Source organism: Scyliorhinus canicula, chromosome 1 (assembly GCF_902713615.1).
Source record: "Scyliorhinus canicula chromosome 1, sScyCan1.1, whole genome shotgun sequence".
Lineage (NCBI taxonomy): Eukaryota > Metazoa > Chordata > Chondrichthyes > Carcharhiniformes > Scyliorhinidae > Scyliorhinus > Scyliorhinus canicula.
The window spans coordinates 57,207,854-57,221,376 of record NC_052146.1 but is presented as its reverse complement, the minus strand read 5'-3'; the positions used below and the strand labels follow the sequence as shown (position 1 = coordinate 57,221,376).

General features: G+C 46.1%; 1 protein-coding gene across 3 annotated transcripts in view; it reads left to right on the top strand.

Annotated features, from left to right (window-relative positions):
* The window catches only part of rfc5 (replication factor C (activator 1) 5), a 72,462-nt gene that overhangs the window by 36,868 nt on the left and 22,071 nt on the right, over positions 1 to 13,523 (top strand). For all 3 annotated transcript variants that reach the window (XM_038791099.1, XM_038791107.1, XM_038791117.1), the window contains 3 exons: positions 3,057 to 3,216; positions 9,428 to 9,509; positions 9,598 to 9,727. In XM_038791099.1, coding sequence (XP_038647027.1) covers positions 3,057 to 3,216; positions 9,428 to 9,509; positions 9,598 to 9,727 — 372 coding nt within the window. The remainder of the gene's footprint in view (positions 1 to 3,056; positions 3,217 to 9,427; positions 9,510 to 9,597; positions 9,728 to 13,523) is intronic.

Genomic DNA, 13,523 nt, shown 5'->3' with positions numbered 1-13,523 from the left:
CCCCCCCTCATTCTTCTTAACTCCAGCGAATATAATCCTAACTGCCTCAATTTCCCTTCATACGTCCATCCTGCCATTCCAGGAATCAGTCTGGTAAACCTTCACTGCATTCCAGAACAAGAATGTTCTTCCTCAGATAAGGAGACCAAGATTGCACAGAATATTCCAGCTGTGGCCTCACCAAGGCCCTGCATAATTGCAGCAAGACATCCCTGCTCTTGTATTCAAATCCTCTTGTTATGAAGGCCAACATACCATTTGCCTTCTTTACCGCCTGCTGTATCTGCATGCTTATCTTCAACACTGGTTTACGAGGACACCAGGGTCTCATTGCACACTCCCCTCTCCTAATATATGGCCATTCAGATAACAGTCTGCCTTCCTGTTTTTGCTACCCTGTTTTTACTACCAAGTGGATGACCGCGCATTTATCCAAATTATACTGTCATTCATTTGCCCACTCATTCAATTTGTCAAACCACACTGAAGGATCTTTGCATCCTTCACACAACTCACCCTACCACCCAACTTTGCGTGATCTGCATATTTGGAGATATGGGCTGGGATTCTCCAATTCTGCGGCCAAGTTCTGACGCCGGCGTGAAAAGTGACGCAAGCCACTCCGGCGTCAATGGACCTCACCTGGCAGCTATCCACCCTTTCCCAGTACGGGTTAGTACGGTGCTGGAGTCGTCTCTGCAGCTCCGGCGCCCTAAAGCTGGTGTGCCACGGTTGGCGCGAGTTCGCGCATGCACGCCATGGTCGGCGTGAGTTTGCGCATGCGCGCCACATATCCGGCGCGTGTTCGCCAATGCACACGAGTTCTCATGTCCAGGCAATATGGTGGAGCCCTACAGGGGCCTGGCACATAGGCCTGCAGAATCAGCCTGCCCACCGATCGGTCAGCCCCGATCGTGGGCCAGGCCACAACCCCGCGTCGGATCCCCCCCCCCCCCCCCCCCCCCCCCCCCCCCCAGAATCGCTGGGGGGGAGGCCCTTTCAACGGCCCCCAACCGGTGCTGTGGCGATCCCGCGGGCGCCCGAAAATAGGCGCTGGAGAATCGTTGGTGCGGCGTGGCACGATTCTCGCGCCCCCCCTGGGGACTCTCCGACCCAGCGCGGGGTGGGAGAATCCCGGCCCTTAGATTTTGTTCCCTCATCCAAATCATTAATATATATTGTGAATAGCCACGGTCTCAGCACTGGTCCCTGCAGTACCCTACTTGTAATTGCCTGCCATTTGGAAAAAGACCCATTAATTATTACTTTGTTTCTGCCTGCCAACCAGTTTTCTATCCATCTCAATACACCCCAATGCCTTGCATTTTAATTTTACACGCTAATCTCTTATGTGGGACTTTGTCAAAAGCCTTCTGAAAGTCTAAATAAACCACATCCACTGGCTCCCCCCCCCATCAACTATGCTAGTTACATAATTAAAGAATTCCAGTAGATTTGTTAAGCATGATTTCCCCTTCATAAATGCATCGACTAGGGGCTTTTCACAGTAACTTCATTGAAGCCTACTTGTGACAATAATTTATTATTATTATTATTATTCTGACAATCCAATCCTGTCACTTTTTTCAGTGCTCTGCTATAAAATCTTTGATAATGGATTCGAGAATTTTGCCCACTACCGACGTCGGGCTTACTGGTCTATAATTCCCTGCTTTCTCTCTCCCTTCCTTTTTAAGCAGTGGGTTACATTAGATACCCTCCAATCTGTAGAAACTTCCAGAGTCTATAGAATCTTGGATGATGATGAATTCTAGCGCCACTTTCTTAAGGACTCACGGATGTAGATTATAAGACTCTGGGAATTTATCAGCATTCAATCCCTTCAATTTGCCCAACACCATTTCTCTGCTAATATTGATCTCTTTCGGTTCCTCCCTCTCAGTAAACTTTGCGTTACCCAACATTCATCTGGGTGAAAGATCCTCACCTCTGCGGCACAGGCCAACCTTGCTGACAGTGACTGCTCTCTTCTCAACGACTTCCAGATCCCATTCCTCATACGGGGTGAGGACTCTGGTACTCTGCCCTCCGTCTTGGCTCTTTCCGCTTATTACGGGCTATCTCCTCCTGCAGGGTCAAAGAGAGGGCAGCAGCTCACAATGGGTCAGCAGGAGTCTATAGCAGGTGGCATGTGTGGGCACTGCACCTGGTCATGAAAGGGTTAACCCTGCTACTGGTCCTCTGAAACCCCGGGGGAACGGGATGTCCCGTCTCGCATCCACAGCGTTGAGAAGCCCGGCCAGGTCGGCATCCCCAAAGCGAGAAGCAGGGCTGCACACTGCCATGCTTGTGTGTTGACTAGTGAGTGATGAGGGAGCATTTAAAAGCAGTTTCCCCTTGTTAGCGGCGAGACGTTGTAGTGAATCAGAAGACGAGACAGGCAGTAATGGCGAGAGACTCGTGAGTGCTCACTTCCAGCAAAGGCCGTGATCTCACCAATGTGTCTGTTGAGAAACACCCCACCATCGCGTCCAAAACGACACTCGGAAGTGTTTCCATTAAATCGCGCCCAATATTGTTGTCCACCACGTACTCATTTTAAAAAAAAATAATCTTTATTGTCAAAAGTAGGCTTGCATCAACATTGTGAAAAGCCCCTAGTCGCCACATTCCAGCACTGTTCGGGTACACAAAGGGAGAATTCAGAATGCCCAAATGACCTAACAGCACGTCTTTCAGGACTTGTGGGAGGAAACCAGAGCACCCGGAGGAAATGCACACAGACACAGGGAGAACGTGCAGACTCCAACAGACAGTGACCCTGGAGCTGTGAAGCAACCGTGCTACCCACTGTGCTTCCATGCCACTATAAACTTTTTTTCGTAATATATTTGTATTTGGTCTTGTAAAAATATATTCTTTGAAATAAATATGATTGGATGTTATTTTAGTTAAAGTAGCAACTCATTTTTAAAGCTGATTAAGAAATATTTTCTTTCAACGTCAAAATCCAATCAAAATGTTATATTGCCTAATACTACATGTACTGTTTTTCTACATTCTAAACTCATTAACAATTCATTGTTGTCGTGCAGTTATTGAAAAATTTACAGAAAACACCAGATTTTGCCTGATCTGCAACTACCTGTCAAAGATCATCCCTGCTTTACAGTCTCGATGTACCAGGTTCCGCTTTGGTCCACTGTCACCGGAGCAGATGATTCCAAGATTGGAATTTGTCATCAAGGAAGAAAAGTGAGTCTCTTAATCCTATTACTCCACATAATGACTGTAGAAAATTAAGGCCAAAATTATACTGTCCAATGTACTTTTTAAAGTAGTTTCCATCATTTTCTGCCTTCAGTTATCCTGTATTGAAATCTTACCGAGCAGAGCTGTGCAAAAGACATTTTAGCAGAGATAATTTTAAGAATCTGTTGGGTTTTTTTTGTCCTTTTCCCCCCCCCCCACACTTGCTCTTCATCAAATTGCTTTCAGTTGTAACCCAAGTAGACTCTAATCTTATGCAAAGTAGCATTTTTACAATTTCCGGTTGTATACTCCATACTCCCAGTTTATATAGTTTGTAAGCTGCACATGTTTTCGACACACTCCTGTGCTATTAATAAAAATGTTCCCACCATTCCTGTTTACTTAATTTTTTTCTAACTTTTTAAGATGTCTTCTGTAATTTAGCTATGTGGAAATCTAGCCTCACTTCTCATTTTTAAGGTGGGAGTAGATGAAGTGGGTGCTGAACTAAAATGCCATCCAGCTGATGTCTGTTCATGCTATTTATTGCAAACTGTTTTATTTAAAAGAGAATTAATCACTATCTATGTGCTGTTCCTCAATTAGGTGTCGCTGCAATCACATTATTTGCTGAGAAGGCATGTGCACCTGCTCTGAATTTTTCAACAGTGGTAGTCTGAAATGCATCGCCAGTAATCATGTAATTGCAGTGATTTTCTTTCTGATTTCCCTTTCCTGTGGGGAGGTGCCTCAGCCTCCACTTAATGTGTTCCTGAATCAGCATGTTTATGACCCAAGATTTAAACAGTTGTGGGAATCAAAATCGAGTTCACTGGACTTGAGGAGTAGGCTTTCCTGACTCAATTAAAATCATTGTATTCAAGTTAAATTGCAGAAGTATTATCCCATTCCTTCTTCCCACTAACTAATCAAGTATTCATTCTTGTGTACATGTTGCATGAATAGAGTGATCCTCAGTCATGAATTTGTGATCAATCAAAGGAAATTAATTTTTTAAATTCTGTAATCAAACTTCCATGTTTTGAGGAAAATTTGAATTTGAAGGGACTCTATCTTCATTAAATCCTGACCATCATTAAATCCTGACCACACATTATTTTAAATATTAACAAACCCCGTTGTCATTTACCTTCAGAGAATAAAATTATTCTTGTGATATCAATAATGATTTGTAATAACATACACTTTATTAATACTATAATCAGGCGGCACGGTGGTGTAGTGGTTAGCACTGCTGCCTACAGTGAAGACCTGTATTCGATCCCGGCCCGGTTCACTGTCAGTGTGGAGTTTGCACAGTCTCCCCATGCCTGCGTGAGTTTCACCCTCTCAACCCAAAGATGCGCAGGTTCGGTGGATTGACCTTGCTAAATTGCCCCTTAATTGGAAAAAAATAATTGGGTACACTAAATTTATTTTTAAAAAGTTAATACCGTGATCAAATTTGAAATAAAATTGCATATCAACACTTAAATCTGCCACATACTCAAAAGATTTATCATTCAGGTATACAGATGTGGTTTTTGGATTATAGGATTCCATGACACTTGTTGTAACAGCTCTAACCCTACTCCATAGAAGTTATGATTTGACAGGACTGTCCTTTTTTTTTTGTTCATTTATAGTTCACCAACATCTGTCCTGACTGATTTAAGAAACTTTATTAAGAAATTTGTTAACAAACGGGTTTAAGTGCCATCCACTGTTATCTGAGTTGAGAGACAAGTATGAAACTACTGGATTGTGATAATTTATCTTCTCCTTTACTGGCTTGTAGTTAAAGGATTATTCCCCTTCCTTCTGGCCACTTCTTTTTGGACAAGGGTGTAACACTTGCAATCACTCGGCCCTCTGGCACCTGCCCAGTATCTAAGGAAATTGAAAGATTGTCACCATCGGCAACCTATGATGCATCCCGCCCAGGCCATATGACTTGTTAACTTTGAGTGATGCAAACCTATGTAGCTGACCAATTCTATGTAGATAACCAATTCAACCACACAAATCACCATTCAAGATGTGATTCGATTGAATCGGAACATGCCAAGTTATAGGCCCTTAATTATTCATTTTTTAGTCCTTTATCTGTCTAATAAAGAAATATTGTTTCTAATTACCATTCTCTTCCAACATATACATAGAATCATAAAATAGTATGGCACAGAAGGAGTCCACTTGGCAAATTGAACCTGTGCCAGCTCGTTAGTTAGTCACACATAGTCCTGCAATTTCTTTCTCTCGAGTTTTACTCCTTTTTCCAAGGTTAGAATTGAATCTTCATTCACCAGCCCCTCAAGGAGTGCATTTGGAATCATAACCCCTCACTGCATGAAGAAAGGTTTTCCTCATGCCACTTCTGGTTCTTTTTATCAGTCGTCTTAAATCTATGGCCACTGTTTTTCGACCCTACTGCCACTGGAATCAGTTTTCTTTATTTACTCTCTCCATGCCCTTCATGATTTTTTTTCCTATAAATTTAGAGTACCCAATTCATTTTTTCCAATTATGGGTCTATTTGGAGTGGCCAATCCATCTACCCTGCACGTCTTTGGGTTGCAGAGGTGAAACCCACGCAAACACTGGGAGAATGTGCAAACTCCACACAAACAGTGACCCAGAGCTGGGATCGAACCTGGGACATCGGCGCCGTGAGGCAGCAATACTAACTACTGAAATTAAATGAAAATCGCTTATTGTCACAAGTAGGCTTCAAATGAAGTCACTGTGAAAAGCCCCTAGTCACCACATTCCGGCACCTGTTCGGGGAGGCTGGTACAGGAATTGAACCGTGCTGCTGGCCTGTCTTGCACTGCTTTCAAAGCCAGCGATTTAGCCCTGTGCTAAACCAGCCCCCTACTACTGCGCCACCATGCTGCCTGCCCTTCATGACTTTAAACACCCTTATCTCCTCTCAACCTACTCTGCTCTAAGGAGAGCAACCCAGTCTATGCACGCAACTGTAATGCCTCATTCCTGGAACCATTACATCCTTCGTATCCTATCTAATGTGTGGTGTCCAGATTTGGACACTGGGCTGGATTCTCCATTTCAGCGGCTTGGTGCCCACTCAAAAGGAGAATTCGCGGTCGTTTTACGACCCGGAAATCGGCGGCGAACCCCTATTCGCAGACTGGTGAGGGGCTAGCAGCGGCGTCTGGTGAAACTCCCGGCTCCCGCGCCGAAAACGGACAGAGAATGACTGGGTCCTTCGCTGTGCATGCACACAGCAAAGCCTGCAGCAGTTGCGCCCTACAATATGGAGCCGGCCTTACACGGACCCAACCCGCCATCCGCGACCCCGCAGGACACCCCCTTTGCACCCCTCACCTGTCCCATCAGCCTTTACGGAAGCCCCCCTGGCCAACGGCATGGATCCCGCCCGGGTGCGGCGGTGCTGGACGTAGTCCACAGCCACCACACCAGGTTCCCGACCACTGGGACCGCACGGTCAGGAACTCAGCCCATTGGGGACGGAGCATCACGGGAGGGCCTGCTGATGACGCGCCAATGCCGTTGCAATGGTGCGCGACGCGATTACGCCATTTCCGAGGGGCCGGAGCACGGCTGACCGGAGTCAAACCGGCGCCGGCCCCGATTTGGGCGTGAAAGTTCATTCTCCGCCTGATCGCCGATTATGATATCGGCGTCGGGAACAGAGAATCCTGCCCACTGCTCCGTCTGGTGCTATTAATTTTTTTAAGGTTTCACATAGCTTCCTCTATTTACAAGGCCCAGAATCCCATATGCTTTATCAACTGCTTTTGTTAACCTGAACAAAAACCTATGCCACTCTGTTCTTGCACACCCTTTTAAAATTAATTTCTATTGTCTCTCCTCATTTTTCCTACCACAATATATCACCGCACACTTTTCTGCCATGTGTCCTCCCATTCCACCAGCCACGCCTATGTCCTCTTCAAATCTTTTACTATTTTCACTGTATACTACATTTCCAAATTTCATGTAAAATTTCAAAAATGAGCCCTGTAGCCCCAAGTCCAAGTTAGAAATGTATACGTTTTTTCAAAATCAGCAATCCTGGGGGAATGCAACTATGTACTCCCTTCAACCTAAAAAGCAGCTATGTACCACAATGGTCCCCATGACAATTTGTACAATATGCGCTGCTGCTGCTTATTTTTTCCGTTGAGCTTCAAATTTTCTGATGAACATAATTTGTGGTAACTTTTGAAAGTCCACATACACAACATCAGGCTAGTTTAGCACAGGGCTAAATCGCTGGCTTTGAAAGCAGACCATGGCAGGCGAGCAACATGGTTCAATTCCCGTACCAGCCTCCCCGAACAGACGCTGGAATGTAGCGACTAGGGGCTTTTCACACTAACTTAATTTGAAGCCTACTTGTGACAATAAGCGATTTTCATTAACTAGACCACCCTTATCCACCCTCTAGTACCTCACCAAAAAACTCAAATTATCCAAACACAATTTGCCATTAACAAATCAATGGTGGCTCTTTTAGTCTATGCTTCTTCAAATAGTTAATTTTCTCCTCAATTATTGTTTCTAAAAGCTTCACCACCGCTGAGACTATCCCATAATCACTAGATTTATCTTTTTTTTGAGCAAGCGTGTAAAATTCACAATCCTTTGGCACCATCTTGTATTTAAGGACCATTGGAAGAATATGACCAGCCCCTCTTGAAATTTTCTACCTGACCTTCCTCCGTAACCTACGATGCATACTACCTTGTGTACCTTGTCTTGCCCTATTATGTATTTTCTTTTCTTTTCATGTACTAAATGATCTGTTTGAGCTGCATGCAGAAAAATACTTTTCACTGTCCCTCCATACACGTAACAATAAACAAATCCAATCCAAACTAATACTATCCAGATGACTTATCTATTTAAGTACTTCGGGCCTTTTTAATACTCTCTCATTATCTGTCTTTTTAAAATCTCGCCTAGTATACTGACATCCTCTTTATTTGCTGCAGCTTTGGCAAGCACTTCTCCCTTGACAAATACTGATGCAAAATACTAATTTTAGTACCTCAGCCAAGCCTGCTGCCTCCAACAATAAATCTCCGATTTTGGTCCCTTATTGGCCCAATCGCTCATCTGAGAGCCCTTTTAGTATGAACATGCCTGTAGATGGCCTTTTGGATTTCCTTTTATCTTAGCTGCCAGTCCATTCTTGTACTGCCATTTTGTCCCTCTTATTTATTTTTTCACTTCACCTCTGTATATTTTATATTTATCCTGATGTTCCCATATTGTTGGGATTGTCCAGGAATGTACTCTGGGTAAACCCTGAATCATAAGAACATAATAAATGGGAGCAGGAGTGGCCATTTGGCCCCTCAAGCCTGCTCTATTATTCGATAAGATCACAGCTCATTTGATTGTGGCCTTAGCTCCACTTTCCTGCCTGTAGATCAAAAATCTGACTAACTCTGTCTTGAATATGATCAATGACCCCCATTCTCCCCTGCTCTGGGTTAGTGAATTTCAAAGATTAACAACTCCCTGAGAGAAGGATTTCTGTGTACCTTCTCTCTGAGAAAAAAAATCCTCCTATCTCCATCTTAAATGGTTGGAAATGTGTTCCCTAGTTCTAGATTCTCCTGTGAAGGAAAAATCCTCTTGGCATTTACCCTGTCAAGCCCCCTCAGAATCTTTTATGTTTGAGATCACCTCTCATTATTCTTAACTCCAGTGAGTATAGGCCCAACGCGTTCAAGCCTTTCCTCACTTTGCTCGTGGTCCTACTGAGGGCTATTTGCTCAAAGAATGTAACCTTTTTTTCTAGCACCAGTTCTGATTTCACCCAAAATGTTAAATCTGCTTCTTTCTCCACAGATATTACCTGACCTGTTGAATGTTTTCAGCATTTTTTTAAATGTCAGATTTCCATAATTGATTTGCAATATACTTTTGTTAGTACTTTAGCATATCTTTGTACCCTTTTAGTCAAGCTGAGTCCAATGTTACAAGGTTACTAAATAGGACTACTTGATTACAGCAGAATATATGAATGCCGTTTATATCTCAAGAAACTCGGAATGTAAAAATTAACTTTTTTCAAGCAAGCATATCCTAGAAGACATGTCTTGCCCCCATGCGAGTAGTTATATCACTGTTAACCTATATTGTACATTTTGGCCATAATGAACTCCTCCCAGAAATTTTCAAGACAACCTAACTGAAATAATATATATCATTACAGTGTCAACATAACTACAGATGGACTGAAAGCCATTGTGACACTTTCCAATGGTGACATGCGTCGATCTTTGAATATTTTGCAGGTCAGTTATTTGTTTGCATTGTACACGCGTTATAAGTGCTGGCATTCCCTCGTTTGACACTAATCAAATTGTGTATTGAATCAAACAGAGCACAAATATGGCATATGATAAAGTGAGCGAGGATACGGTGTACACTTGTACAGGTCATCCACTAAAATCAGACATCGCAAACATCCTTGACTGGATGTTAAACAAAGACTTCACCACTGCATACCGAAGTATCCTTTGGAATTCAAACTAGAAGAGATTGCATGCAATATTGATGTTTTTACTGATATTGGCCAGAATTCTCCCCTACCCGGCGGGGCGGGGGGTCCCGGCGTAGCGGAGTGGCGCCAACCACTCCGGCGTCGGGCCTCCCCAAAGGTGCGGAATTCTCCGAACCTTTGGGGGCTAGGCCCGCGGCAGAGTGGTTGGCGCCACACCGACTGGCGCCAAAACCGGCGCCAGCTGCCTTTGACGCCTGGGGCTAATGTCACCACCGGCGCATGCGCGCTGGGGGATTCCCTTCCGCCTCCGCCATGGTGGAGGCCGTGGCGGCGGCAGAAGAAAAAGAGTGCCTCCACGGCACTGGCCCGCCCGCCGATCGGTGGGCCCCGATCGCGGGCCTGGCCACCGTGGAGGCACCCCCCGGGGTCCGATCGCCCGCGCCGCCTCCCCCCCCCCCCCCCCCCCCCCAAGGACCCCGGGGGCCCGCTTTCGCCGCCAATCCCGCCAACCACCAGAGGTGGCTGAAACCATGGCGGCGGGAGAGGTATCTCAGCGTCGGGACTTCGGCCCATCGCGGGCCGGAGAATAGCCACGGGGGGGGGGGGGGACGCCGATTGGCGGGGCGTGATTCCTGCCCCCGCCAATTCCCGGGTGGCGGAGAATTTCTGCCACGGCGGGGGTGGGATTTTTGCCAGCTCCGGGCGATTCTCTGACCCTGCGGGGGGTCGTAGAATTTTGCCCATGATATTTATACATTGTTTCTGTTTAGATCTGACTCATGAATTACATAGAAATTAAAACAGAATTCAGCTTGATCTTTATCCTCCAAATAAGCATACTCCAGAAAGTCTGTCTGATTCTTGCAGCCCCTTCTTTCCTTCAGCTACATACCTAACCTATTCTTTAATGTTGCCATGATCTCCATTTGAATCACTAACTCTATTTGTGCGTTCCACAGCCTGATTACCTTGTGAACAAAAATTTTTTTTTTATAAATGTTTTTATTCAGTTTTCGTATTTTATATTGAACAAATTACAAATTGTTAGGAGAGAGAAACAAAAAAAAAACAAACAAAAACAAACACGCAAAAATTAACATACATATTTACAGGTAAGCATCTTCGTAGTAGTAACTGCGCCCCCCCCCTCAACATGTTTATTTAGCTTGGTTTTGGGCCTTAGCTAGCCATCGAACCCCCGTAACGAACCTGTAGCCCCCCCCCCCCCCCCTCCCGCTACCTTCCCCCGACTATTCTTCCTCTTGTACATTGGCCACAAATAGGTCCCGGAACAGTTGCATGAATGGCTCCCACGTTCTGTGGAAGCCGTCGTCCGACCCTCGGATGGCAAATTTGATTTTCTCCATTTGGAGAGATTCCGAGAGGTCGGACAGCCAGTCCGCAGCTCTGGGCGGTGCTGCTGACCGCCAGCCAAACAGGATTCTACGGCGGGCGATCAGGGAGGCAAAGGCAAGGGCGTCTGCCCTCCTCCCCAGGAATAGATCTGGCTGGTCTGAAACCCCGAAGACCGCCACTATCGGGCATGGCTCCACCCTCACCCCCACCACTTTGGACATAGCCTCGAAGAAGGCTGTCCAGTACTCCACAAGTCTGGGGCAAGACCAGAACATGTGGGCGTGGTTGGCCGGGCCTCTTTGGCACCGCTCACATCTGTCTTCCACCTCTGGGAAGAACCTACTCATACGGGTTCTTGTTAGGTGGGCTCTATGTACCACTTTTAGTTGCGTCAGGCTGAGCCTTGCGCACGTGGAGGTGGAGTTGACCCTATGCAGTGCTTCGCTCCAGAGTCCCCACCCTATCTCCATCCCCAGGTCGTCCTCCCATTTCCTCCTTGTTGCGTCCAGTACGGTGTCGTCCCTATCTACCAGTCGGTCATACATGTCACTACAGTTCCCTTTCTCTAGGATACTTGCGTCCAGTAGGTCTTCCAGTAGTGTCTGTCGTGGCGGTTGTGGGTACGTCCTTGTCTCCTTTCGTAGGAAGTTTTTGAGCTGCAGGTACCGTAGCTCGTTCCCCCCAGCTAGCTGAAATTTCTCTGTCAGTTCGTCCAGTGTTGCGATCCTGTCGTCCGTGTATAGGTCCCTGACTGTCAATGTTCCCCCGTCCTGCCTCCACCTTTTGAAGGTGGCGTCGGTCAGTGCTGGTTTGAACCTATGGTTGTTGCAGATGGGAGCCCTGTTCGACATTTTGGTCAGGCCAAGTTGCTGCCGCAGTTGGTTCCAGGATTGGAGGGTGGCTGTCACCACTGGGCTGCTGGAGTGTTTTTTGGGTGGGGATGGGAGTGCTGCCGTGGCGAGGGCCCGGAGGGAGGTTCCCATGCAGGAGGCCTCCTCCGCACGCACCCACTCAGCTTCTGGCTCCTGGATCCATCCCCTTACTCGCTCGGCTGTTGCTGCCCAGTGGTAGAATTGTAGATTCGGGAGGGCTAACCCTCCCCTGGTTTTTGTTTTTTGTAAGACCTTCTTTGGGATCCTGGCATTTTTACCCCCCCATACGAACGCCATGATGAGTTTGTCCAGCGCTTTGAAAAAGGCCTTGGGGATGTAGATCGGAATGGATCTAAACAGGAAGAGGAACCTGGGCAGTACGTTCATTTTGATCGTCTGAACTCTCCCCGCGAGGGAGAGCGGGAGTGTGTTCCATCTTTGCAGGTCCTTTTTAACTTCCTCCGTCAGGCTGGTGAGGTTCCATCCTTGTGAACAAAAATAAAGATTTTTTTTTTCTGCTCTCTTTCCTAAGTCTTACATTTAATTTTGTATCGCTTTCCTCTCATTCCTAGACTCCTAGTCACAAAAACAAACTGTTTCAATCGCCCTTTCTCATTCCTTCTATGGCTAGAATGCTTAACAGACCTATCTGAAAGCGTGTAAGATCGTGTGAGAAGATGTTGGGTGCAGATCCTGCTGTCATCACAGCCTCGTGCGATATTTGTGACAGCGCACGCGTGTGGGAGTCTGAAACATGCCCGCCAACAACCAAAAGGCCAATTTAAATGAATTAAACAGTAGTTGACTGGAATTTTACGCTGCCTGTCTGCCTTTACAGTTGGATGGGGAGCCGATTGGCATGATGGCTTTTATATTTAAGCTGTAACCTCGATCCAGGTCCAGGGAGATGAAAGTCGGGGCTCAAAATTAACAAATGTAACTGGGAACTGAGGTCTGTGTATGATTGCGCTGCCCAGAGCCTCGTTTTTACAGGTCAGCAGCTTCCCTCAGGCAGCTGTGCAGCAGCTGTCGCCCGGAGGGAGCACATTGTAAATGCCAGCCCACATGCTCCTTTTACTCGGAACCTGGCCTCCTCCCACCCTCCCCGGCAGTGCTCAGCCTATCACCGAGCACATTTCACGCTGGATAGCATGATATTGTGTTACCAATGTGACCTTGGGCGGGAGCGGGTTTCACATGACCCGGCGCGCCTGAACTCAAAATTCAGGCCTTATATTTAAACCGCTTTCATCAAATCAATCTTTTGTCTTCTCTCCTAATGAAAACAGCCCCAATTTTTTCATCTTTACCTCGTACTTCCTCGTAGCAGATAGCAACCCAATTAATCTGTGCTGTATCCTTTTGGTTACCTCAACATCCTTTTGTGTTGAGCAAAAAAATAGCACATACTGCTCAATGTGCCAGGGTCACCAATATATCTTGACTTTAATTAATCATGAATCATTCTGCTGTGGTTGCTGCATATTTAAACAATATTTAAAATAAAGGTGGCCTAGTGGTTAGCACAACCGCCTCACGGCACTGAGGTCCCAGGTTCGATCCCGGCTCTGGGTCAC